Genomic DNA, 27734 nt, shown 5'->3' with positions numbered 1-27734 from the left:
GTGAACTTGCTGGCAATATTTAACTTTGCTGCTGTAAAAATGACTCAGCTTTGCTGTTGTCACACCCTGAGTGAAGAAGAAAGCGGTCTTAAAACATCGGCTAATTGCCAGAGGGCCTGGTTTAAAAAAAAAGAAAAAAACACCAAAAAAAAACAGACCCAGAAACTTGACCTTGGTTCTTCTAGTAGCTGTTTATTTTTAATATGTTTGCTTATTTAATGCTTTCTCTTTGAATTCCTTTTGGCAGAGTGGGCCAAATTCAGGAAGATTTGTCCTACTTTGCCTACAGAGCTCAGGTCACTGGGAAGTGATAGTCACACACCCTGATAAGTTTTTAAAACACGACTTCATGGCAGCTGCAAACAAGCTGCCTCAGTGATTTCTTCATCTATCTCAAGGTTCACAAATATAAGTCTTCTTGTATAAGTGCTGTGATGCTTTTTGCACTGGGAGGAAGCAAAAAAGGATTGTGCAGAGACTGTGATGTGTATGGCAGCCAGCTGGATGTCAAAAAGTCTCTCTTCTTGGACAGGGCAGACTAAGCACTGATCATTTCAGAATAAGCCTAGAACTTCAAAAGGGTTTGACCCATCTGTGCTCTCTTTAAGTGAAAACACTGCACAGTTGACCTCCAATTGATTTCATAGTAGTCAATGCTACCAGCTATGCATAAAATGTGCTTGGAGAACTCTGTTTAGCTGCCACACCTTCCAGGCAGCTATTGAACTGTGCATAGTGCTGCCCTTTCTGAGGCAAGAGTAGTTACATCTCATTTTTCTAATATCTGTTTCTCCTTTTTTTTTTTTTATAAATTTATCCCCACAGTAGAACAATGTCTTGCTAAAGAGAGGAAGTGCTCCATTTTTACAGGAACAGGTAACAAATGCCAGAAAGACCCCCTGCAGTAAAGTGGCTGGGCACAGGTTCCAGACTTCGATAGGTGTAATCAGCATGGAGATACCTGTAACTGTCCAGTATGTGCAGTGTGAGATATATTTTTTTTTTACCATTACAGACCAGGAAAGAGCTTAAACTGCTGCGTTTTCCCTAGGAAATGTTTTGCCAAGAATTTTATACACAAGCATAGGAATGTATGGATATGTGTGTGATCCTGCTCTGATTTCTTTATCCACTGCATGGCTAATCTCAGTTACATCACCATCGGTAAAGAAATCTGCCGCGGTTCCACTCAAGATTCATAGCAGCATTGTTGATGGAGGAATTAAATCACCGTCCTCAGAATATCCTGTCCACGGCAAGAGTCAAGGTTCTTGCCGGGGTATATCATGTCAGTTAGGAGGAATGCACAACAGCCTTTTTTAATCACCTTGCCAAAAGGTCTCAAATCTAAGTAAATATCTTTTGTCTTTGTAGTTCATCGTTTGCCCAAGAGCAGTGGGGGTTCTTGCTTCTGCACAATTTCCAGTCTCTTGCCTTCCTCAGTGCATGCCCTGACATCACTGCAGTAGATTTCCATTTAGTTTTCAGGACTCATACTGAGAAATTCTTTCCTTGTCAGGAGAGGGGTGTCTGCAGAGGTTTTCCTTGCCCTTCTGAAGAGCAGTAAGCCACCCAGAGTCAGGCTGTGCCTGGGAGCTGACAGCCTCTGAACATTGTCCCTCTCGTTTAAGCACAGAGCTCAGCAGCCGGTGCCAAATGGAGAAGAGTTGAACTGATCACTGGGCTTGCAAGTTCAGCATCACAGACCTTTGGCATCAAAGAAACAGGCTTTTGTGGGAAGATAGTGGAGATGATTAAGTATGAGTTGGGGAGGAAATCCCCTTTCTTCATGACACTGCTGTCGGGCCTTCTTTCACTTAATTACGTTTTCACCGCAGAGTGCTGAGCCAAGGAAATCTCTAATGTAACTCCACTGAGGTTACTAGCACCAAGGTGAATTTGGTCCACTATCCCTATGTCAGACGAAGGGGCTTGGCTGATCCTCCAGTTTGCAGCAGTCAGGCAGAAGAGACCCTGTCAGTCCTGGGCTCTGGACGGGGAGGAGGACTGAGTGCAAGTAGATTCAAAAAGCTGCCTGGGAGATGGGGATGCCTATCCGGCAGCATTCACAGCAGGTGTTGGATTTCGTGATCTGATCTGTGGTTTTAGAGGTCACTATCTGAATTCTGCAGGTATCTTTTTATCACATTAAATACCCTGAGGTCACAGCTCTGCATTTTTGAGGTAAATGATCCACAGCAATCTAAATGCAAAATAGAGATATCAGTCTGAAATGAGAAGCAGCAGAGACGCATGGTCTTGTTTGCACCTGCTAAAAGCAGGCTATAGATCATCTTATTGCTGCATTCGTTGGTGTACTCAAGGACAAGTACTTTTTGGTACTGAAATAAGAGCCTGGGCCCACTGTAAAGAGCATCATCTTGAAACAGAGCAGGAACTGAGGGAGGGGATAAGCACCATCAGTTCTTTATTCTGTTGGTTTTTTTGTTTTGGTTTGGTTTTTTAGCTTTGTTGAGAGCAGTTTGTTTAAGCAGGAAGAGAAAAGAGGGAGTAGGAGTCTAGTGTGTTTCTACTCCTGGCTCCCCTGGGAGAAGGGGAAATGCTACTATCACAGAATCATAGAATAGTTTGGGGGACCTTTCAAGCTCATCTAGTCCAATCCCCTGCAATGAGCAGGGACATCTTCAACCAGACCAAGTTGCTCCGAGCCCTGTCCAACCTGACCTGGAATGTTTCCAGGGATGGGGCATCCACGACCTCTCTGGGCAACCTGGGCCAGGGTTTCACCACCCTCATTGTGAAAAATTTCTTCCTTAGGTCTAGCCTGAATCTACCTTCTTTCAGTTTAAAATTCTCACCCCTTGTCCTATCGCAACAGGCCCTGCTAAAAAGTTTGTCCCCATCTTCCTTAGAAGCCCCCTTTTGTTACACCTTTCTCTTCTAGCCTGACGAGGGCCACTCCTATTAAAAATCTACATGAAGCATGTGTAGTTGGGGATCAGGCCCTTTCTTAACTCTTTTCTAAACCAGGGGGGTTGTGGTATGTGATTTTACTAACACAGAGCATGTGATTTTATCCATCACTGTTAGGGATGAGGGTGATGGGTTTTTTTTCTGTATGAGCAGAAGTCATGGTGTATATTTAATTGTCCTGGCATAAAAGAGCTTTTGCTGGCATCACTATAAACCACAATATGGTATAAACAACATCAGTAAGAGAATTTCATTGCTGATTAAGCTGTATTTCTATCAGGGACAAATTTAGCTGATGTAGGATGGAGCTTACAGCGATGCTGCCCTCCTCCTCTCCCCAGCCATGCACTCTTGCACCAGTACCATTGTAAGCCAGTTTTTGGTGACCTGGGCTGGAAGCTAAGCCAGCTGAAAATTCTCTATTCGAAATAGAGAGTAATAATATTGTAAGACATGGTAGTGCCCTGAATGTGCATGTAAGTAGCCAGACAGATATCAATACTACTTGAGGGTTTTGTTTGTGGTGTAGAGCTGGTGTCCTGCATTACTGGGATTTAGGGATCTGTTATGAGCTCTTGGAGCAATCCAAGGAACCAGGAAAAACTAGTCAAGTATCTCAGCACAAATGCACTCTTTCCCGGTGAGGTTTCCTCATGCTGGAAAGATCTTCCTGTCCCTTAGCATCAGTACCACAACCCTACATCCCTCCTGAAGTGTGGGGTAGCAAGGGGTAGAAAAGGGAATCTGACCTGTCTGTTTATACTCTCTGTTACCATAAATCACCACTGAGTGCTGTCCAGTGATGTAAACAAGCTCAGTCGTGGGCTGTTACAGGTGAAGAGAAAATTACAGAGACCTACACATAGAATTTAAAACAAGAGTTTGTGAGCAGGACTCTTACAGACTTGGAAAATGTAACAGTAAAGCAGAATATGCTTAGTGCCAGAGTGAAAGCTTTGCCGTGTAACTCCCATTAGGCACTGTATATTTTGCAGTAGCAGTGGATACTCTGCTTAATTTGATTTCTTGTTGCTACTGGCTTGTTGTGCTTAATATGGATGCCTTGTGGCATGACTGTGAATGTAGCTTTAGACAAACAGCTTTTGCTCTCTGCCTTGGTTTCCCCAGTGATACAATAGGTGTAATATTTCCATGCATATTTGCAGGGCTGTCCTGAGGCTTCACTAGTGAACACTTGGAAAGCACTATGTCTACACTATAATACAACTAAAGTCAATTTCTAAAAAGTGCAACTGTTTGTGCTCACCTTTTATTCCATTCTCCTAGACATTTGAACCCTGTGATCTTTATTATTTGGAGTTCTGCGTCTCAAATAAGCATTTGAGACAGATCTTTGTTTCCCTTTTCTTTCTCTCCCCAAAATATATTCCTTTTAATTTTAAATTTGGGGATAAAAATCTTAAGTTCTAAATACTGAGAACTGGAAAGCAAATTAAATTTGCTGTCGGGTCCTTGCTGCCTCCTGGTGGAGAATTAACAATCACTTCATTGTGGCTGTCTTTGGGCTGAGTTATGTCAAAAACACTAAGCTTATGAAAACGTTTTGGGACTAACATTTAAAAAATATGTATTTTGGAACATAAATCTCATTGGAACACAATGAGGTGATCTTGAAAATGAAACTTTGGGTTGTTTTCTGCGGGACATGTTTCAGTGAGCATGGTGGTGTTGGGTTGACAGTTGGACTTGATGATCTTAAAGGTCTTTTCCAACCCTAATGATTCTATGATTCACTTGCATTGATGATGGTTATGCATGCATGTTTTCTTCTGTCTAAGCTGGAAGCTGAAGTAAGTAGTTATGCCTTTCACAATAACTTCTGGGTTTTTTTCCAAAAGAGGATAAAATTACTTCCTCATCTTACTGTCAAAAGCAGCATAACATTATCTAGAAAGGAGCCAACTGCCAAAATCATGTCTCTCAGATACTAAAATATCTTCCTAAATGATACTGAGCAAATTTATAGTGTTTAGAAATGCTTTGCAGGAGGGTGCTTGCCTTTCCTTGCCTTTTCCAGATGTTCCTTTGCAAAACCTAAACTTTCCCCAGAACAGTTTGGCTGCTTGCAATTGGAAGGTTTAAGATGGAAGAGCAGTGCTTGGGCATATATTAATTATTCCAGCAACAGGTCTCCTCCTAAGACGTCATTACCACGCTCAGCAGATCTGTCACTGTCGTCTCTATAGATGCACAAGCAATGATGCATCAGCGTTTCAGAGGCTGACTGCTCCACAGGGGTTCTTCTGGACCTGCCTGGCCTCTGTTGGTGTTCAGAGTCCCCTGGAGACCTGAACAGCAATGCAGACCATGTCCAAGAGACAGAGTGGGGTTCAGACTGCGGAGTCTGGTTTTAAGATGGTTTCCATGATCTGTCCATACCATGCTGCTAGTTCAGGGTGTGAATGAGTCTTGCGGGGCAGGGAGCCCAGTCCCATGGAAACTCACTGCACATTGTTGGATGAACAAGCCGTTAGAGTCTGTCCTGCTCTTGGATGAGAGTGCTGGTTTCAGGCAAGGGCAGCCCACCCTTCGTGGGGCACACTGGTGCTGGTGTATGGACTGGTGAAGAAGTCCAAGTCCCCTGCTTGCGCTTGTTGATGGTCTTTGGAGTGAGATCATGGAGTAGCTATATGGTGGAGGCTGGTGATATCCAGGCATGATTTCACCTCTGAGTCAGTTGGTTTCCTAGAAGCAGATTGGAAAGTGAACAAAATGTTTATGGTCTGTGCTCTGATCTACCAGATTCCCGGCAGCGTAACACAGGCCGAGAGCAATTGGGATTTCACTAACGTGGTTTTCTCGTCTTTCTTTGACATGCGCAGGCTTTGTGTGTGAACTGGTCAAACCTCAAACTGCCCTGGGTAGATCTGGACTGGCTGATTGATATCTCCTGTCAGATAACGGAGCTTGATCTCTCTGGCAACTGCCTGGTCTCCCTTCCATCCGTGATCCCATGGGGCCTGATAAACCTCAGGAAGCTCAGCCTAGCTGACAATCAGCTGACGGAGTTACCCAGCGTGCAGTCATCTGATGAAATTATATGTACAAGGTGTGTGCACGAGATGCCTACAGCAAACTGAACCCGCACAGAGAGCAGGTGCCAATGAGTCAGTTGTGCTTGTGTGAAACTGCGTCAGTGAAGAGTGTATGCAGGAGCTTCTTGGTTTATTTTCTGTCTGCTGCAAGGTTTAACTTAAAATTTGTCCTTTTGCATTCTCAGTGTTTCCAAGTTAGTTGTCAGGACAATTGTAGGGACTTTTATTCCCATATTGTCTCATGTTGCTTCTGCTTTTCTCCAGCTGTGATGAGCCCCACTCCTTTAAGTCTAAGCCCTGAGCTGACCCAGATTGACATTTGCTGGCTGGTATCAATTATCTGATCTGCTGTCTATCCAGACCACTTCTGTCTGCTCCCTGGAAGGGTTAATTTTCTAAATAGGGTTTTTTGCTTTGCCTTGTGAGAGCACATTCCAGCTGCTTTCATTCAGATCTAAAGCTGTCCTGGAAAAATAGATGTCTATGGCAACAGGAGTCTTTGCTAGCATTTTCTTGATGCCTGACTGAGTATCTTCTGTACTCACAGGTTACTCGAGGTCGACGTATCCAGCAACAGGCTCACTACTCTCCCTTCTGGATTCCTACATCTTAAAAACCTTAAAAAACTCATCGCTTCCAAAAACTACATGGAGAAGTTATTTGACGAGGAAAACAGTACGTACAGTCCAGTGTTATGCTTACATTCCAAGGCCTGCTCTGTATGGGAGAACCCCAGACTGTTACAATAATGACTTAAAGACAGTATTAGCTAGAGATGCTTAGCATCTCTCAGTCCTTCGTCCAAAGTACATGAAAAGGCCTGGTTGTTTTTTAGGACTTGTGAAATCCTTTGGCTCTTACCTAGCAAAGTATGCAACATCTTGTTGGGTCAGACTGCTGTTATGCTTACACCACGTCCGCAATGTTTCGTGTTTTCTAGCAACTAATTGGATTGGTTTAAGGAAGCTGCAGGATTTTGACGTCTCTGACAACAGGTTGGTGGAACTTCCAACGGTTTTTCTATACTGCTTCAAGTCCCTAAACATACTGAATGTTTCCAGAAATCAGCTGAAAGCGTTTCCAGATCCCTGGGCCTGCCCCTTGGTAAGTCGAACTGCTCTGATAGAGTCAGAGGCTGAAAAAGCTGTTGAAACAATGCAAAAAAATATACTGTGATGCTTAAAAAGCTGTCAGATGTCTTAGGCTAAAAGGCTGTTCTGTTTCTGTAGGAGTGCCCCTGCCTGATTTAGTTTATGGGTCTCAGATCAAGTCTTTCTGAGGTTTTACCCTGTTCTAACCATGTTGATGACCTTGGTGGAAAATTTCTAGAAACATGTCTTATGTGGATATATTTGTTTTCTCTATAGTTCATATGAGCAGAAGTATTGTTAGGATCATTTTTACAGAATGCTTGGCCTTCATTCAAAGTTAACTTTTTCCAAACCCATGGCTAACTAGGGCATCTATATCTGCCCATCACTGTGACTTTATTCCTCATTATTACAGGGATAGCAGGAGAACTGTATACTTTGGTGAAGTGTTTGCTTATGGTTGAAAAGCAAATGGGGGTAATTTTCAAAGTAACTTTTGAAATACTTTTTGCCTACCAAGGACTTTGCCCATCAATTAAGGGAGTGCATCTCCTCAGCAATTCTGATGTGCCTGCATGCACAAGAATTTATCTAGATCAAAATATCGAAAGAGATCACCTAGAATTAATTTCTTAATGCCTTAAGCATGTGACAGATGATCCACCTCATTATTTGAAGAGATGATTACTATTCTATGGGTGTTTTTTCTTTTATGTTTTCCAGAAATGTTGTAAAGCATCTAGAAACTCACTGGAATTCCTACCTGATACATTGACTGTTTTCTGGAAAAATCACCTCAGAGAAGTGGATTTTTCTGAGAACTCACTAAAAGAAGTTCCACCGGGACTCTTCCAGCTTGAAGTGAGTGTCATTTCTTCCTACTTCACAGTACTTCTCTTAATACCTACTCAGATCTCGAAGTCATAGCAGTGGCTGCCTGGTTAAGGTAGGAGACTACTTGCTGTTTTGAGCTGATGAACACAGCAATTGCACAGAGCTTCTGAGCAGCCTGTAAGTCCCTGAATGACTACATTCAGGCCCTCGTCCAGTGTGATATGGTATCTAGCGTTTGTCACAGGTCTTCTGGGAACTCTTTGGATGTCTGTGATTTTCAGATTTTGCGAGCGCCATTTGGGAGACAGCCACTGCCTTGTAGCTGCAAGCTCCAACCATTGAAATATAGATGTACTCAAGTGTCCTCACAAAAAGTTGTGTTTTTTCTTAACCTGGCACACCAGTGTTGTGTAATTAAGGATTAGTCTTTCTATGCTGAAAATAGAGTGTTTGAATGCCCTAAACAATACTAGTTGGCATCTCTCAGATCTTTAAGCTTGTGCATATTAAATAATCCTTGTCAATGGACATCAGAGGTCCATAGTTTTACTTAAAAATTCTTCAGAATTTGTGGCTTCATGTGGTTTCAACATGAAATGAAGCAGAACTTGGGGGTTTCCTCCAAGCTGCCCTTCCAAATTGTGAAACTCAGGGTTGTGGAGATAGAAACAGAGGTAAATCTTTGTGCAGAAGTTTCATGATTTTCACTGATCGCCTCTGCAGGAACGGTGCTGAAGTGATTGTTCATATCCATGTCTAGTTTGGACCTCAGGAGTCTGCTGCAAAGGTGCCTGTTGCTACTGCTTGGAAGAGTGATGAGGGTTGTTTACTCCCTTAGTTGTTTTTAATGATCCCTGCAGATTTGGCTTTGCTTTCTGGTAACCATTTGTTTTCAATTGGCACTTCTCCTATGAAATGAATGAATCCTATGGACTATTGTCTCTGAAACTTGTTTTTTCTGAATGCATTAAAAATAAGCCCAGTGGGTGGGAGCTACCATGACAGATATTAAACACTAGATGGTGCTTCAAGGGCACATTTCTTTGGGTGCTGCTGCTCAGAGGCTGCAGAGGGATGTGAAGGCACCAGCACAGGGCATCAGCAAAGACGTCAGTGCAATCTCTGCTGATGGTCTCTCTTCAAAGTTAGCAAGCTTTGGCTGCCTTAAATAGTGCCAGGTCTTATCCATATCTCTTCAGCCTTAACTTTATAAAAGAAATAAATAGCAGGTATTTTCAGCCCCCCAAGGACTAGATTGTGGTGAGCAAATAGCAGGTGAAGGCCTAGATCAGCCCTGGCTTGAGCTCTAGAGTTTGTGTCGGTGAACAGGGCTGCACTCGTGCTCCAACCCTGTCCAGAAGTAGATGTGGGAAGGGGAAAAAATGGGTAGTAACGTGTTCCTACATATAATGTAGGAAACATTACATGATTATGTAGGAACAGCAGTGAACTGTCTTCTCTCTGGGAAAAGCTGAAAGCAGAGGAGACCTCTGACTTGAAAGCATGTCTCTGACCTAGGCTGGTGGGACATGTAGTTTATCACTGGCCTTTGGTTGGTTTGTGGAGGGGTCTTAAGATTATGACCAGCTCACAGTTGCTGATATGATGTATATACCAGAAATGTGGTATTAAGAGAAGCAGAGGCCTTCTCAGCTTTCCTGTCTGTTGCCTTCTAAAGGAACCAACCATATGTGCTCCAAGCCATGTCTTAGTTCTCTAGCCTAGTTTGCTTCTCTTGAAGAAACCTGACCTTCTCTGGGTGGAAGTATTCAGGTAAGACTCTGGTCAGCTTTTCCACATCACGAGCTGGCCGAGGCAGCCTCATCTGGATGCTGCAGTTCCTCCCCTCTGGTGTAATCGAGCTCACCAGAGCCCTTTTTGCATGCTGCAGCAGTAGGTTTGAAGGAAGTTGTCTGCTGCTGCCATTGTCTCATTTCTGGAGGCACCCATTCTCTTCCTGAAAGTCAGCAAAAATTGAGAAGTTAGAGATGAGAAAGAAGAGGCAATTGCAAGACAAGGACTAGTGATCTCCAGAATTACAGTCATGAAGAGCCACAGCCAGTTGAAAGTCACTAATTTTCCCCCTACGGAGCAGGCACATAAGCATTGCACATAATCTCACCAGGCTCTCAGCTCTCCTGGAGAGTGGCCTTTGTCAGCGTTTGTGGGGGACATGTAACATGGATACAGTTGACTGAAAATGAAGCACCCCCGCTAGACCACACAGAACAAAGTTTGTGCTAATTCTGGAACACGTAGGCTCCCTTTTCTCCCGCCCCCTGCGCAGGGATGTTTCGGGGGAGAAGTCTGAAGCATTGTCATTGAACAGCCCCATGCTGATACTTGGAGAGAGCTCGGCAACCAGGCGCCAAGGGAGGGCCGGGTCTTCCAACGGGAGGTTCGAGCCAGTGGAAGACTAATGATGATAAAAGCATTGGCTGTCAAGACACGAGTGGCAGGGAGGGTTTTATAGTTTCCACGGTTTTCCAGCCCTTTCCTCTAGTGGTTCACTCTACGCATCTGCGAGTTTATGTTTCCCTTTACCTTCCCCAAGTCCCACCAAGTGCTGCCCCACGCTCATCACTAGAGGGAGCGTTTTGCGTGGTAATTGCCATTCCAGCAACTGCTGGTTGTCCGTTGCTTATGTCACATGGATACCTCATATTTTTCCAATCTGAGAAACAGGGAGGAAGGCCAACAGACTGGCTTCGTGAGACATTGTTAATCCTGCTTGATGAAAAGGGGCATAAACCTTTTATATTATGTGGAACACATAAAACATTTAACACACTTGAAGCTGAAGTCTGTGCTGGTAAAACATGATTTCCATGGGATATAATTCGTTAATACGGCCGTATTTATGGCATGAGATAATTCAGCTGACATTCTGCTTACCTCAGTTTTCACGGGGGAACTTGGAGAATAAACCTGGCTGGAAATTCTACACAGAAGACTGTTTTTCAGTGGGAAATTGGATTTTCAGTCAAATAAAAGTTATCATTTAAACCTCAACATTATTTTTAAAGGCAGGTGGAAGAGCAAAACCTTTACAAATCTGAAAGTGAACTGCATTTTTTTCTTTTATATTTCACTTTAAATTTAAAGGAGGGCTTGTGTTTAACCTTATTCACGGTATTTGCAGCTGAGTCCTATCTGTATGGTGTTAACTGTACAAGTCAGCTCCACTTCTTGTTTTTAAAATTCCTGTCTCTGGTGTGAGGAAAAAAAAGTAGATAGGTAACTTGTATAAATCTTGGAAAATTAATATAAATCCTTTCCATTTTAATATATATGTAATATGTATTAAACAATATATAACAAAGGAATTAAAGTTTTTCATTGTGTGAGAGAGTTCACATTTTGCACATTGATTTTATGCATGCACAACAGGTGTAAGTCCACTCTGGCTTTAGCTTGCACACACGTATAAGTCTTCTCAGTAGGTAAATCATACTGTTCTTTTCCAGTTGGAAAAGTTTCCTCACTAAAAGTAAAATGTCCTCTTATATGGTTTGTTTCCAATTGCATCTGTCAGCAAGTAGACTAATAATCTCCCAGAACTAATAGTGGTGTTGCTTCGTGCAGAAAATATACTTGCTGGAAACAAGAAGGAAATGTTTGCATGCTAAGTAGCACGGACAGGACGTTCTGATGAATAAGATGTACTTTCTTCATGTTTCTGTTATTTAATAGCCACCCTAAAAAACCTCTTTCTGTGTGTTTAATGGACTCTGTCTTCTAACTCTAGGCTATTCCTCTTGTAGGCTTTGGTGTCCCTGAAGCTGCTGGGAAATCAGTTAGTTACATTGCCTTCACAAGACAAGTGGAATTGCAAACAACTTAAATCACTGGATCTTTCAAAAAACCAACTTGGGAAGTAAGTGTTTCTTTCAAATTTTGTCTGAGAAAACAAAAGCTGAAGAAATAATAGCAAACCCGATCTCTCCTGTAATACAAAGGGTGTCAGTAGTGAATTAATTACCTGCATAGAAGGCATTGATATCCACATACCATGTCTCTAAGTATATTGTGTGTCTGTGACAGTGACGAATTATCCTTTACTGATTCTTTGAGCATTTAGCACCCTATATCATTTATTAAGTGGATAGATTACTGATAATGGCAGTTTAATTTCAGAGCATGTAGAAATTTCTTTAACCCACTGTGTGGTTCATCACTACAAATACTAGTTTCTTGGGAGCATGTCTTAACCATAAACCATCTGGCTGGACTGCAGTTTGTAGTTAGCGTGGGAGTATTGTTTTGGAAAAAACTAAAAACCTTTGGTTTTTAAATGGAAGTGTAACCAGCTGCAAGTTCATAGAGAAGACTGACATTAATAAGGTCATCCAATAAAAAAGTGATCTTCTATTTAGAAGTTACAGTAGGGATGTTTAACAGAGAGAGTTAAAGGTCCCTTACCTTCCCCAGAACTGCACTGAATTGTGCCATACTTCTATCTTCTCATTTGGGTGCCTGTCCAGCAAGTTTTCTGGAGTGCTTATGAGTTGCTGTGTCAGTTGCAAAAGACAAATTATTGGGATTTGAATGTCTCAGTGCATTTCCAGAGTCATGTTGTTGGGTCATCTTGTCAGAGACTCTGGTGAGAGCAGGGTATGGCAGCAGGTTGGTTCTCTAGCGCTTCTCGTGAAGCTTGTTCAATTTGCTCTTTGACAGCCTACTTAACCTTGACACCCATAAAGCCGAGGGTCAAGTGCTCTCGCTCTGGGACATGAAAGCGCTGCCTTGCAGAGCTCTGTTAATTTGCCAGGAGAAAATCATTGGGCCTGGACGAGTGTTGGCGGACCGTAGCTCTGTGATTACGCAGCAGGTTTCAATCCCATCTCTCAAAAGCAGACAGAAACCCGTAAGAGCTTTGCTGTGAATCCCACAGCCCTGAGTGGGGCCAAACTCCGCACCGCGTCGTGTCCTGGGCATGCAGCTCCAGCAGGGTTCTCAACTGCCCCATCCAAGCTCTTTTCTCCACATGTCACCATTTTGTTTGGCCTGCAGGAGTGACGAGGGATTTAAAACAAAGCGGATTCCCTTTTTCACCACGAAGAGCAGGGTGCGCTGTGGCCCAGAGGCAGGTAAGGTACACAGCAGTGCAAATGCGGGGAAGCAAGTGCTGAGAGTGCCAGGTGAGCTGTGAAGCAGCAGGAATCTGTGGAGTTTGGCTGGAGGGAAATCAGTGTACATTCATCTCCAATTTTAAGTGCAACAGCATTTAGATTAAGAGGAAATATGTTTAGAGAAAATGTTTCTAGAGAAATGGTGCAGCTGGTTGGTGCATCAATATAGAAAGATGAAGAATGAGCGAAACCTGTTCCTTTCACTGAGCTTTTACTCTTTTCATGAAGATTATTCGTTTTGGCCAGAGCACTAACTGGTATGTTGAAGGGAAATTAACCCGTAATTAGTCTTACTACTCTTAGGATTGTTTCTGTTACTGAATCTGTAAATTGTGTGTTTCTCCCTGTCTCTGTGATTTGCAGCCACAGTTTGGGGCAGAGCGGAAGAGATGTTCCAGATTAGTGCACGTGAAATCCCAGAGAGAACAAAGGAATATATGAAGATATTTGCACTGCTTCCTGCTCTCTGTGGGATTCATCTGCATTTCTTTTTGTTTGTTTGTTTTATTTTAAAGCACTTGGAGAGCTTTCTCATTCTCAGCTGCCTAAAGAATGGCTTGCTCTAAAGCATTCTTTGCAAATCGCAGAGTGGAGTAGAGCTGGCATCTTCATGACGCACATCCGAGCAGCCCTCAGCTGCTCACCGGCGGGAGAGCCCCTCCTGCTGCAAATGCTTTCTCAGTCCCCCTGAAAATTGCGCATGATCTCAGGTCAACGTGAATAGGTAAAATTGGTAAATGCACCAAGTACAGCCACAGGTCTAGGTTAGGACCTCCAGTCCTAACCTCCAGTCTGCTCATCTGGGAGGCAGAGGCTCTACCTGGACCTCCAAGCAAGGCTAATCCTACCTCATTTTTCTGTCTGTGGAAGTAGGGGCTGCTGTGCAGCAAGTCCTGTATCTGCACCCTAAGGAGGAGAAAGGGTTGGTCTGCATTGTTTTGCAAGTAGGAAATGGAAATCGAAATGCTGTGACATCAGTGAAATGCTGAACGTGGAAAAATTGGAAAAAGAGTCTGAATCTTGCAAATCTGTGGAGTTTGACATATCCTCAGAGCTTCTCCGTGAAGTGCTACAGCAGCGTTTCCCAATGGAGAGAGAAGGGCAGGAGCAGAGGGCAAAGGCAACTAAAACCAGCTATAAAAGGAAATTGCTGTCCTAATGGAAATTTGTACATGCTGTGAACCCAGCATAACCCCTCTACATAAAGGAGGCGCGGATGGACTCTGCATTAGTACCATCTGAAAAACCTTGGCACATAATGCCTTGGTGGAACTTCAAGCTGCCTGAGGTTGCCTCAGGTTGTAGGAGGGCGCAGAGTAGCCCACCTGGCTGGTGCCATGGTTGAATAGCCACAGAAACAGAGCAAAGCCAGCTCATCTTTTTCTCTCTGTTCCTCTGCCAAGAATAGCTTGGTGAGACTAGAGGATGTGGCCAAAAATTTAAAGAACATCAAGAGAAAACAGAAGCTGGAGTACATCAGCCGCTCACAGAAGTCTCCTAGCGAGGTGGGGGGCAGGTTTTCATATGATTTTACCAACAAAGCTATTTACTCAAGTCTAGATTATTTAAAGAGAATAATTTATGGATGGTCACTATACGTGATTGATAAATCTCAGAATAACTTCTTGCACATGCATGTGGCGTTGGTGGCATTTACTCATCCAAAAATACAGTTTCAAGATGGTATTTGTTTTAATTTTTCTACAGTTCTTTAAAAGAAAATTTGAGCTCAAGCCAGAGAAATCATAAATAACTCATGAATAAATAATTACGATTCATAAACACCTCAAGCTTGCTTCCAATATAGTACACTCCTTTCTGCCTGGGACTCCTTGGTGAATTGAGAGTATTGCTACTATTTTAGGTGTTTGCTCCTACGTGTCCAAGAAGGACTAAATCTGTCTGTGCCTAGGTGTGTACTGAAGAGGAACAATGAAAAGTTTAAGTCCTGCGATGAGCCAGAAAGGAAGTGAATTGAATCCATGAATAAGCCTGCTGTTCTCCTAAAATAATCCCAAAGATGATTTTTTATTTGAATACTCAAAGGCGGACTGTGACACCATGCCCACAGTCCTGTCACGTATATAAAACACCCCTGCAGGCAGTGGGACTCTTAGTCCTTTTCTGATCGTAGCTCAGGCTTGAAATGCTGTTAACATTACAACTGGGGAGTTTTCTCCTGAGAAAATCTCTTCCATTTTCTTCTTTTTTTTTTTTTTTTTTTTCTTTTTTGACTAAGTCCAGTTACAGTTCCTCAAGTGTTCTTTGTAAGGGAAGAAGATCTTGGTGGACGTGCAACTGTCCTATCCTTGAGGAAGGGTGTGTCTCACATCTCAGGGAGTTACTTGTATTGACCGTGGAGGCAGCAGATGGTGCTGGTTGTATTTTCCTAATCAGAGACTCAGAATCTGCTTGTCTCTGTGTGGCCTAGTTTTCCTTGACTTTTCAGGATGCTTCTTGGTAGATATATGTGACGCTCTTAAGACAGCAACACAATTCATGGCAGCTTTTCATGCCACTATCCCCGCAGTAATCTGTGGAGTGAAATGATGCTGCTCTTTGGAACCAGCTGAATTTCCCTTTGTTTGAACTTCTCCAGCAGCAGCAACTCAGCCATGCAGTTGTTGCTATTATTGCCTGGGTTGCTCCCAAAATACGCTAGTTGCTACTCAGACATGTAGCAAGTCTGATGTGCCTTGAGACCTTGCAGGCTAAAACAGAACAGAGGGGCAAATGTGAGCGGTGTTTTACAGACAACATAGGTTAGCCGTCTGTCAGCTGCAGTTTGGGTTTTCTTCTCTGTTGTTATTGACTTTGATCCACCATAAATTGCTCCAGGATGCAACGTGGGGGCCTGAACATAAATTCTGACTGGCTTCTGGATTTTCTCAGGCAACATGCAAAAAACATGTTGAGAACCACTTGAGCCCTTGGTATGCCCTTTCACTGCCAGCTGTTAGGCTGGAATAGAGGCAGTTCATAAGGTACTAACAGCTATTCAACAGCAAGAAATATAATGCCACTCGTCCTCCGATGTATAGTTGTCTTGGCAGGCCTAGAGTTCCTCCCTCAGCACCCCAGAAGTCCTGGAGACTGTCGCCTTCAAACACGTGTGTCACCCTGATTTTAAAAAAATTGAGATGTGAGCACTGATGTTTGATTGCCATTGAATGCCGTTTGCTTTTCTGCTCTTGCTTCGTGGTAGTTCCTGCCAAGGAACATGACCTCATGTCCTGCCTACAAAGTTAAGGTGAAGGCTCTTGGTTCAGAGTCTTGGTGCCTGTTATGTTTTAAAGGTGCAATTTGTTTCCTGTCTTGTTACAGGTCCTTTTTTGGAGTTTCCAGCATTTCTGAGTGATTCTCTGGAAGTCCTTTATCTGAACGACAATCAGCTGGACTCTGTCCCACAGTCTGTTTGCCTTCTGAAAGGTTTAACAGAACTTTATTTAGGAAAGTAAGTCTGTGTCCTGGAAAAGCTATGCAGTATTATTTCCATGTTGTTTTAGTGACCAGCCTTCTGTGGAGCCCCACCCCAGATGTCCAGTGCTTTTGAAGTCAAAAAGCTGGAAAAAGTCAGCCCCTTGTTAAAACTGTGCCCATCATTTGCTTTAGATAAGGAGGAGACAGGCCTTTTGAATTAGGGAAGATGATCTAATGCTTTGAACACAGGCCTGGGAATCTAATGTGCCTCTAGTTCATTCTAGCTTTTTGCTGTCAGCTCCTATAACGTTAGGGTCAATAACTCATCATTTTTGCCTTTATTTCCTCAACTATCAGTAAAGATGATTATACTTGTCTGCCTCAGAGGATAAATTGAGGTTATACATCACTTTTAGGATGGAAATTACTATTAAAGTGCTGAGTAGTCTTATTAAAATGTTAATGGAAGATTTCTGCAAGGAGAGAATAGTGTAATCTGAGAGTCCGTGAGAGCAGCTACTTACACACAAAGCCTGGTTGTTGGTAGATTTATTTGTTTTTGTACAGTAACCCTGGTATCCGAGAGCTTCCTCCAGAACTTGGACAGCTGGCTAATCTCTGGCAGCTGGATATCGAGGAACTAAATATAAGTAACGTTCCTGCAGAGATCAGAAAAGAGGGTAAGGCTGATCCTGTGTGTTCTTTATTAAATTGACTGAACATATAATGAAAATCGCTTCCTTTTAATGGTCCTGAACAGCAGCAGACAGTGTGCACCCAAGCCCTTGTTGCGGTTAACTGGAATTGCATAGGAAAACCACCTACACGTATTTGCAAATTTGATAATCAGTGCTGACCTCTGGCTATATGATCAATTTAAGATAGATCACATGTTAAAACGATGACTTATAAATGCAGTATTTCATTTGCAGTATGTATGCTGGATAAATTCCATGGCTTCCTTCCTGAATGTGTATATTTTAGAGTATTTAGATGGTCATTCTAAAGACTGAAGTGTTTAGGATCAGCAGTCACAGTCACATTGAAATGACTTTATTGTAAGCTGCTAGGTTTTTGGATCTATTACAATACTGTCTTCTTTTTTTGTGTTTTAATAAGAAAATCCTGTGGGAACAAATTTATTAGGAATTTATTCCTTCTCCAGCACACTGTTGAAGCCTAAATCTAATTTTAACTGGAAACATAAAAGTAGAAGGAAAAACTGAGTATTTTCCAATACTAAATTAGTATTTTATGTTTCCTTTGAGCTTCTGAAGCATACGAGCCATAGCATTTGTTTCTTCTTACAGTGCTCCATTGTAGAGTCTCAGAGCAGTGACCTTTTTCTGGGGTCTCTGTCTCAGGTTTGTCCACTAGAGGTTTCTTTGTTTATTCTCTGGGTTGTCTCAGCCCACAGTGAAACTGCAGGGAAAATATTAATTCAGCTGATGTGTCTGCAGCAGTAGGTTTTGTGTAGTCCTGCTGTACATATGCACGTTTGTAACTGCTAACCACAGATAAAGCCTCTTCACTTCCCCCCCCATAGGCCCTAAAACAGTGCTGGCATACTTACGAGCGCAGCTGCGCAAAGCAGAAAAGTGTAAGCTAATGAAGATGATCATCATCGGTCCTCCACGACAGGGAAAGTCCACGCTGATTGAAATCCTACAGACAGGAAAAGTCCCCCAGATGATGCACAGCGATGCCACCATACGTACAACAAAGTGGGAGCTCCCAAAGCCAGTGGGACACAAGGCAAAGGTGAAAAACAATGGAAGATCCGTAGCCTCGGTTGGATGTTTGAGGCCTGCAGTGTCCCTTTTGGGCTGAAATTGCCTGCCCTTTTACAAAGAACAGTTTCCATTACCTGTGAGCCAAACCTCGCAAGTGACATGCTTTTAGACCCATCACAATTCCTCTGTTTCATTTCCAGTTGGTGCTAGAGGACAGTTCTGTTTTCCTGAGCACTCAACTTTGTACCCTAAAGAGAGGGTGCCACGTGTAGACTGCCTAAATTCTGGCTCTCCCAGCTCGGATGGTTTTTGGACACTGATTCTGAGAGAATGTTTTAAATCAGCTTCTCTAAAGCAGATTGTCCTTTCATTTGAGGCCAGAAAATGGGACATCAGTACCTAAAGCTGGACTCCCTTGATATCAGATCTGTCCTAGATGGGGAAAGTGGGTGGAAGGTAGGATGCCTGACCTCTGGTGTGATCCAGGGATGTCTAAGGCATACCTTAAACACCCAAATCTCAGATGGTTCATCCAGGGAGTGTGTCGACCCATACTGAACTCATTTGGACAGCACTGAATTCATTCAGGCATTTGTAGGTGGCCCTGTCTACCGCCGGCGTAGTAACACAGGGATTAGAGCACACAGAATTGGTCCTGAGGTCTTGTCAGAGCTGAGGGTGTGCAAACGCATGGCTCTCCCTTCCCGGAGGAGAGCCATGACCACCAGACTGTTTTGGAAGGGGTGGAGGAGCCTGCTGAGTTCAGTTATTCTACAGTGAAGAGTGCCAGGCCAGAGACAAGAGAAAAAGAGCAAGCACAGCCTGACTTTTTAAAGAGAAAACTTCAGTGGGAGAAGGGATTTGTGCATTTTGTGTTGAAGAGCAATTGAATAAAATAAAATCCTAGACAGCATCAGAGACCTGGAGAGGGATCAAGACACTGAACAGGCTTTTGTCCCTACCTCTGAGTCTCTCTTTCCATACAAGCACCCACAGCTGAAGGTCTTTTGGATGAACAAAGCAGTCCTGGTGCTAGTTAGAGCTTGGTTTAAACAATATGGAAGTTCTTCCAGCTGTTTCTGGGAGACTTCAAACTGGGACTATGCTAGGAGATCAGAGCCCTACTGAGATACTTAGCTCCTTGCTGAAATCTCATAGGGTAACTTGTCATGTGGGATCAGTCAGTACTTGGACCTGGACCAGTAAACAGAGCCCACTCGGTGTTACATGATGCTGTGAGGATGGTGGCTGGACCAGGCTTTGGTTTTCTGCTCAGTCACAGGCTTCTTGCCTCCCCGGTGATTTAGGGACAGAGCCTCTAAGGTATGTAGGTGCATCCTCCTGCAACTGGGAGCCTGAATACCGTTTAAGCAGAGCACCATGCTCCCTCTTAGTGCTGTTGTGGGGCTGCATGGAGGAATGGATGCCGAGATACTTGGAAGAGAGCCAGAGCTAGAGAGGCCTCCATGTACAAGTTCCCCCCAAAATCAGTGACTCTGATTTAAAGTAGCTGTAAATCTCCCCATCTCTGGTGTGACACGCACGTCAGAAGCCTCTGAGCGATGTGCAGGAGGTGTTTATGAAAGACTTGAGAAGTTTCCCATCTCCTGAGCATCTATATTCTGTTTGGCTCAGTTAGGGCTGAGCTCAGTGGAAGTGATTTCAGCAGGGGGTTTCCTGTTCCCCACAGCAGTGGCAGATAAGTAGCTTCAACGGTCCTGTCGAGTGTGGCACAGACAAGGATGAAACAGTTTCTGTTCAAGATGCAGTGAAATACAGGGCTCAGAATGGGACCCTTGTTTGTACTGGAGAATCCACAGCATTAACTGGAGATTTACCAGCATCAAGGGCATCTCTATCGTTTTAGCAGCAAGTAATTAGTCTTGATTTCCTGTGGGGAAGTGGTAGCCATGCTTAACAATTGCTTGTTGATTTTTCTTTCCTGGAGGCACAATTAGGACATTGAAACCCTTCTTGTGTCATACATTATGCAGGCGTAGGTTTATACTTCAGCTATTATCTCCCTGTGATTTACTGCAACCGTTTGATTTGAACACTTCTCTTTGTCTAAGTAGGTTGATTCAGTGGAGTTCAATGTCTGGGATATCGGAGGCCCAGCAAGCATGTCTACAGTCAATCAGTGTTTCTTCACAGACAAAGCATTGTACATAGTGGTATGGAACTTGGCGCTGGGGGAAGAAGCTGTGGCAAACTTACAGTTCTGGTTGCTGAACATTGAGGTAAGAAGTCACTGGTGGACTCTGGGGTATCTGTTTATCAAGTAGTAGCTCAGCACACAGATATGTGATATTACAGATTCTTTTTGGTCTGCTTTTAAAAACTCAGCAAGCTATGAATTTTGCATAGCTTTTGGAATTAATTTTCCATTACACTGTAGGCGTATCGCTATATTTAATGCTTTAAATTTATCATTTGCTTTGTTCTCTCTCACACACATCAGAGAATGAAACAAAAGCTGATTTATAAACCCTTGCTAAGTAAGGCTGAACATACTTATTTTGGAATTAGTGTTTGACCACACTGTGCTCCAAGGGGTGTTTGAAGCATTTTCTTTCTTGTGTGGGTTAGACACATATTAGTCTTGAGGTTTTATTTTTAACGCTTTAGATTCAAGTAAGCGAGAGTGTATCTCCCAGACAGCTCTCAGCTGAGACTCAGAGCTGCAGTCAATTCATTGGTGTTGGCTGATTTTTATAATACCATGTTCATAATTTTTTATAACAATGTTCATTATTTGATATCTGTCTTAACATTACAGACACAGAAATGGGCTCTAAGCCAGTGCCTCTTAAAAAAGAAACATCTTGACATTACAAAAATGTTAGCTTAACGTTCAGCAGCAACCAAAAACCCAAACTAGGTAACAAAGCTCAAAGCATGATTTCGGTATTTCAAAAATATATGATGCGCCTGTGCCCTTAATACGTCTCAGCAAGCACATAGTTGCGTCAGAAAAGGTACAGAGAAAGGTGAACATGGTGGTTAAAGGTATGTAGAAGCTTCTGAGTGCACAGCAAATTAACAGATTAGGCCTCTTCGGTTTGGGGAAGAGGCAGATGAGGAGGGCTGCAGTAGGCTGGGCCATGTAGACTTACCAGGGGGTGAGGAGAAAACCACAAGGGAGTATTTGTTCATGATCTTTTACAATAGAAGAATTACGAGAGATTAAATGAAATAATGAGATGGTTGCTCTGAAACAAACAACAGGAAGTATCCTAAACACAACAGATAGCTAAGCTGCAGAATTTATTGGAACTACAATGTGCTGTGGGTGTCAGAAGTTGAAAAACCAGTCTGGTGGAAGAAAAATCCATCAAGTGCTGCTAATTCAGAGATGCCGTCTCACGCTTAGGAAGATGGTGAGCTGCAGGCTGCTGGATACCGGGAGAACACACTAGGGAAAATCTCTGTGTGCCTACCCTGTGCCTGTACTCTTCATTAGCTTCTAGGTAGAATATTGGGCCAAGTGGGCCCTTTGGTCTGACTTGCTAGAGCCATCACTCGTGTGTCTGCACAGGGTTTGAGTTTGGTGTCATTCAGGTTAGGAGATTTCACTGGGCATCATAAGAGAAATGGATTGGCTGCAAATAAGCATATACTTCTGCATCTGAATATCCTTCTGTGGTCGAAGTCGTTTGGATCCGCAGGCTGATCCCTGCTTAAGCCTGTGCAATCCCATTGTATTTGGCAGCGCGTTCCCTGAAATCTGGATACGTTCCAGTGCTGTAATTGAATCATGGAAGGGTTGGAAGAAACCACGAGATCATCTAATCCATTCCTTTACACTGATTCAGGATTAAGTAGATTTAGACATTTCTAGCCGTTTATCTCACCTCTCCATATACCTCCGGTGAAAAAGTTTGCATCACTTCCCCAGGTATCCATTCTGGAGTGTAACTAGCCTTTTCCAGGATATCAGAGTTAGATCTTCTGGCTACAGGTTAAGCTAACTTCTTTTCCTTTGTCTGGGCGGACGTAGTTCCCATCATTTAGCTGACTTGTAGCAACTTAATACCACATGGCAACTCCCTTTATGTTAAGCCCTGATGTAATAAACCCAAACTGACAGCTTCCTGCTCTGCAGTAGCAGCAGATGATTAAGCCATATTCTGCAGGAGAACTTCTGTAATACCCAGATCCCTTGTTGCTGTTGTCAAGCTGCCACGACAGGTTGCCTCCATTTTATATATATTCCGTTCTATTAATGTACATGACTACCCTCTCTTAAATATTATACTTTTCACATGTCCTCACTGAATTTACCACGACGTAATCTGGATGAGATCATTGTCAATGTTTTCTCTTACAGGCCAAAGCTCCAAATTCAGTGGTGTTAGTAGTAGGAACACACCTTGATTTAATTGAAACTAAATTCCGTGTTGAGAGGATAGCAACTCTGAGGGCATACGTCTTGGCTCTCTGTCGGTCTCCCTCTGGATCCAGAGCAACCGGCTTTCCAGATATCACATTCAAGCACCTGCAGTAAGTACTTGTGCCTTTATGAAACTCAGTCACTCTATTTTATGTCACTTTAAACAATTTTGTAATACTTGATCTCCTTGGCAACGGAATTGATTTAAAGACTCATCAGCATTGCATTTCATCTATTTTTGACTGAGATAACGTAGGATAATCAGAGAGAGTTTCAGTGTAGCTCGAGAGTCTGATCATGGGTCTGAGAGCTGAAAGCTCCAAAGTCGTGACCTTGGCCAGCCTGTTTTAGTGCTTCTCCTCCACTCAGGTTTTACACCATTAAATGGTGATACAATTTATGAGTCATGGGGAGAGAAGGTACAGATTGAGTAATTAATGCTGCAAAGCTTGAGAGCATGACTCGCACAGGGTGGGTGCCATGGGGTTTAAGGGGAGGATGTGTGGGAACCTCTTGCTACCTGACACGAGAATGCAGCTCACGTGGCAGTGTTGGCAGGGTGAGGAGTGGTCAGCCCCGGGGGCCCCCGGCAGCCCAAACCTGTGCCGTCGGAGTTCTCCGGGTGTGATAAAGGAGGGATGGTGCTGCCTGGAAGATCGGTGTCAGTCACCGATCATCGGCTGACACCGATCCCTCCCTTCGGCTGGTGGAGAGTGCCCCTGGGGAGAGAAGGCTTCTCCGGCTGGGGAGGCAGCAGGTCTGTCAGCCAAGGGAGTGCACAGTGCGGGGGGAGTGTGGATGCAGCAGGCTGGCACCGAACAGTGTGAAATCGCTGACGCCTGGGGCGAGAGCAGGCGGCGGCTGGCAAGTAAAGAAGGGTGCTGTGATGTCCTCAGCACTTTGCATCTGCTGCCTGGCAAAGTCATCAGGAGACCTCCCACGCTCCGTTCTGCAGACGCAAGTGCTGCTTTGGGCATCCCAGCTGGCTCTTCCCCGTTAGGAGAAGTACCAGGGACCGGGTGTGAGGCACAGAGACGCACAGTGTGAAAGAGAAAGCTTTGTGGTTCAGTCTCCTCAAATCTCTTTTCCCATCACCACAGAGCATCCTCTCAATCATTCTTTCTCAAGAGGACTTTCTTTCACCCTGCCACACGTCCCGCACGTTCCCCTTCTTCACCTTCCTTTTCCCCTGCATTTTCTCCCAGTTGAAGTTGTGCCTGATTTGTACCTCCTCCCTCCCATGCCTCTCCTTCGCACCCCATTGTCCACCCAGATGGGGCTCCTCTGAGCGGTGCTCCGGGCAGCTGGAGGAGTGTGAGGAGCGTGTGTTGTGAAAGCCTTGTGTGGGTGAGCCCAGAGTGCTTTTATCAGCGCTGGTCCTCCAGCATCCCAGTGAGCGCACGCTTCCCAGTGCCACTGGTGGCTGAGGTTTAAGATAAAGCATATCGCTTTAGGAAAGGATTTTCTGTCTGCCACAGGAACATGTGTAGGATCAGTTAGAAAGACCCTTTGTTGGGGAAAGTGGAAGAGAACCGTTCTTATCCGTCCCACAAAAAGGTCAAAAATAGTAGGAGCTGGAGAGAGCAGGTTTTTAGCTGTTAGAGATGTTGAAGGCCAGCTTTTAGGATATAAGCATCAATTCCCAGATCACAGGATCCAGCTGAGCAAGGGCCAGAATGAGGGTAGGAAAAGGTGTCTGGTAGTCATCATCGCACCTCTTTGATCCGAGGCAGGGAGAACTGGACTCGTCTCCAGCGATTTCCAGAGCACAGTGTTTTCCTCCTTCCCGTAGCCCCTTCCAGAGTGTGTGTGGCACTGACGGGAAAAAGGGTGATGACTTTGGCTGGTGTGCCGGGGAGTTCCCGGAGGTCGTGGGGCACAGGGGACAGAGCGCAGTGCGCCGCGAATGAAGCAGGCAGAGCAGAGGTTGGCCTAATTCGTCTTTTCCAGGCTTCTTCATGTTTTTCTCCAAAGCTAAAAATGCTCACTGACAGCCTTCCTCCCGTTCATCTGACACGGGAGATTTTAAGTCACTGGCAAGAGAAAGTGAGCCTGGAAAGGAAGCCTGTGTGCTGTTAAGGTTTGATAATCCTCACCCTTGCATGACTTTTGCAGCGAGCTCTCCTGTAAGACTCTGGAAGGCCTCGATGGACTCCGACAGCTGATTTTTCATGTCACTTGCAACATGAAGGACGTCGGCAGCTCAATTTGCTCACAAAAACTTGCAGGGAGATTGGTAAGAACTCTGCTTTCTAATGGTGATCCTTACCAAAGGGGGGTTTTTTTGGGGCTTCATTTTCGGTTGGGAGATGAACTTTAGGAGTTACTGCTGATGCAGGAGGCATGTGAAGTATATAAGATGGCTATCTGGCTTTGGGGAAAGACAGTACTGTAGGATCTCTTCAAAGGGGAGATGGCTTAGCCAGTTCATCACCAGCAGAGTGATTGTTGTCTGATGTTGATCCTGCTATTTTTCTCATGTGACTTGCAGATACCAAGAAGTTACCTTAGTCTTCAAGAAGCTGTCCTTGCAGAACAGCATAGAAGAAGTCAGAATGATGATGTACAGTATTTAACAGACAGACAAATAGAACTGATCATTGAGCAAACCCCTGGAAATGATATCAAAGACTACGAAGACTTGCAAACTGGTAGGTCAGAGCAGACCAGTAATTTCTTGGAAATCAATATGTGTGACCGATTGAAATATTCCATGAATAATGGAGGGGAGCCCACCAGATAATTGGTGTGCAAAAAAAAAAAAAAACAGTTACAGGGTGCTCTACAGCTGTGTAGAGGTCACTTTGGAAATTGGTGAGATATAAAATTAGTATTGGGGCTTTGGGGAGAGGGCTGGGAAGTTTCTGGGATGGTCTGAAGCTACTAATTTATTTTTTTTAAAACAAGCTTTGTCTGATATTATTTCTGCTCTGTGAAGAATGAGGGTTGTCATAGTTTCAAGGCTGTCTTCTCTGTAGGGCCCCAATCCTGTGATCTTTACAGAGGCCTTGCTCTGCAGAAGCCAGGGAGAGCCCTTCCCTGTGAGGATGGCAGCAGGAGGGTGAAGGGGAGGTGTGATGGGGACAGAAATACTGACTGTAAAGTGGTGAGACGTGGGTTTACAAGTGGAGTGCCAGATAGCAGCACTGCTCAGAGAAATGTTATTCTCCTGGCTTGGCTACGTGCTGGCTATATCTGGTATGCATAAAACTGCACAGACTGCCTCATAAGCTTATTCATCTGCACTGTGGTTTCCTAATGCTGGTCTGCTGATAATCTACAATTCTTTTTTTTTTTGCAGCAATTAATTTTCTCATAGAAACAGGTACACTACTGCACTTCCCAGACACAAGCCATGGCCTGAGAAACCTCTACTTCCTTGACCCCGTCTGGCTCTCAGAGTGTCTACAGAGGATTTTCAACATCAAGAGCTCCAAGTCTGTAGCTAAGAATGGAGTCATCAGAGCAGAGGATCTGAGGATGCTGCTGGTTGGGACGGGCTTCACTGAGCAAACCGAAGAGCAGTACTTCCAGTTCTTGGCCAAGTTTGAAATTGCACTGCCTGTGGCCAATAACAGGTATATTGATAATTAGAGAGGCTGAGTCAGGCTGGAGAAAAATGGCCATTTAATCAGCAGATATTAACAGGCCTTGTCACTATAAGTGGTTGTCTTGACAAGGATCTTGGTATGAGAAAACATTTGAGTGCCTTAAACAGTGTAACGGAAGGCACCCATCCATTTGGGCTGTATTTCCTGGCATGAGCATCCTTTGGTCCAAACAAGCTAGTTGGAAAACTTTCCAAAGCAGGTCTTTGTCCACTCGGAGCACTGAGGCTGGTGACAGGCTCAGCCACCAGCACGGAGGGGCAGTGACACCGCCAGGGCTGTGGCCATGAGCAGGTGGAAGCTGTAAGCACTCAGCCAGCGCAGCTGCAGCTGAGATGATGTGAGGCTCGTGGCTGCTGGGCCTGAAATATAGATGGGCTGGAGTCATCTGTTTCCAGTGAAAGATCCTCACTCCACAGTATGGCAGAAAACTTTGGGTAATCAATAATTATGTCAGCCCTGAAATTAGTAGCATTTTATTTCTAGTGAAATCAGGAAAGTGTAGCTTCAGTAGCAATGTGTTTTTCTTAATTTTTAGACTCAATAGGTGTTGAACAATAGTTTTCCTAGGAATGGTCTAGGAAACCTCATTCTCTTTAAATGTTAATGAGTCCTCCTCCCCTCTGCCCCCCAATCTCTTTTCCTCTGGGCAGACTTCCCTGCTATTTTTCTCTCTCCCATCTGCTTGGCGACAGCCTGTTGTTGCGTTAACGGTGAAACCATAGTTGTATGGCACTTTTGATGTGGCATTTGCATTTCACTTCCTTGCCCTTCCAGGACAGCATGGCTGCATCGCCCTGAGCCTCTCGGGAGCTCTGAATGCCAGCACAAGTGCAGCATTCTCTCTGCTGTCATTATGCCTGTCACTTATCCAGTCCCGGATGCCAACAAATTTTCTCAGGCTTAACACAGATAAAGCAGCAATGTTTCTGCTTAGTCCAAAATGCCTTTTGGACTCCTTGTCACTATCTGCCATTTTTCTCCAAGGCAATTACATTGTCTGTGCCTCGGGAACAAGGAAACTGCTTTTTCGTGGCCTGCCCAATCTTTTTTAGAGTGATCCAAGCCACATTAGCAGAATATTCTTCCCACTGATGGACTGTAGCTGTAGCGGGTTGGATTAATTTAACGTACTAGCCAGACACAGAGCAGTTATTTGTTACTGTGCTTCTGCAATTATTGTCTAGATTGCCAGATAGGGTTTCTGTGCAGTCAGTAGAGAAAGCAGCTGCCAGTTTCTGTTCTGAAAAGGTGGATGGGGGCATGTTTCACATATTTTCAAAATTTGCATTGGCTGTTGTTCAAGAGCATCGAATCACCATCTGTATTACAATCCGCTATATAGCTGTGGTCCAGAAGGGCCTCACTGGCCTTCTTATGATCCTAAACCCTTTCTTGGGTGTGCTGAGGAAAATTTATTGGCTGTCATATGATGCATCCACTACCTTTATAGAGCAAGAACTTTTAGTTTGATGCAATCCACTTTTCTGCCTAAGCTGCATGCAATTTAGCTTTGTTCTGGTTGTTAAAATA

At 44.0% G+C, this 27734-nt stretch overlaps 1 protein-coding gene across 1 annotated transcript in view; it reads left to right on the top strand.

The window, feature by feature from the left end:
* Positions 1–27734, top strand: part of LRRK1 (leucine rich repeat kinase 1) — a gene marked incomplete at its 5' end in the record, with an annotated part of 77396 nt that overhangs the window by 25970 nt on the left and 23692 nt on the right. Inside the window, 14 exons of the mRNA XM_082005150.1 lie at positions 5778–6004; positions 6538–6665; positions 6931–7094; positions 7805–7942; positions 11680–11792; positions 12929–13005; positions 16372–16501; positions 17035–17147; positions 18014–18228; positions 20276–20440; positions 22531–22703; positions 24709–24829; positions 25085–25244; positions 25895–26171. Of these exons, the coding sequence (XP_081861276.1) occupies positions 5778–6004; positions 6538–6665; positions 6931–7094; positions 7805–7942; positions 11680–11792; positions 12929–13005; positions 16372–16501; positions 17035–17147; positions 18014–18228; positions 20276–20440; positions 22531–22703; positions 24709–24829; positions 25085–25244; positions 25895–26171 (2201 nt within the window). The remainder of the gene's footprint in view (positions 1–5777; positions 6005–6537; positions 6666–6930; positions 7095–7804; positions 7943–11679; positions 11793–12928; positions 13006–16371; positions 16502–17034; positions 17148–18013; positions 18229–20275; positions 20441–22530; positions 22704–24708; positions 24830–25084; positions 25245–25894; positions 26172–27734) is intronic.

The sequence above is a fragment of the Phaethon aethereus genome (genome assembly GCF_964289735.1).
Source record: "Phaethon aethereus genome assembly, chromosome: 12".
Lineage (NCBI taxonomy): Eukaryota > Metazoa > Chordata > Aves > Phaethontiformes > Phaethontidae > Phaethon > Phaethon aethereus.
The sequence above is the reverse complement of the archived record's forward strand: the minus strand, read 5'-3'. Positions and strand labels throughout refer to the sequence as shown.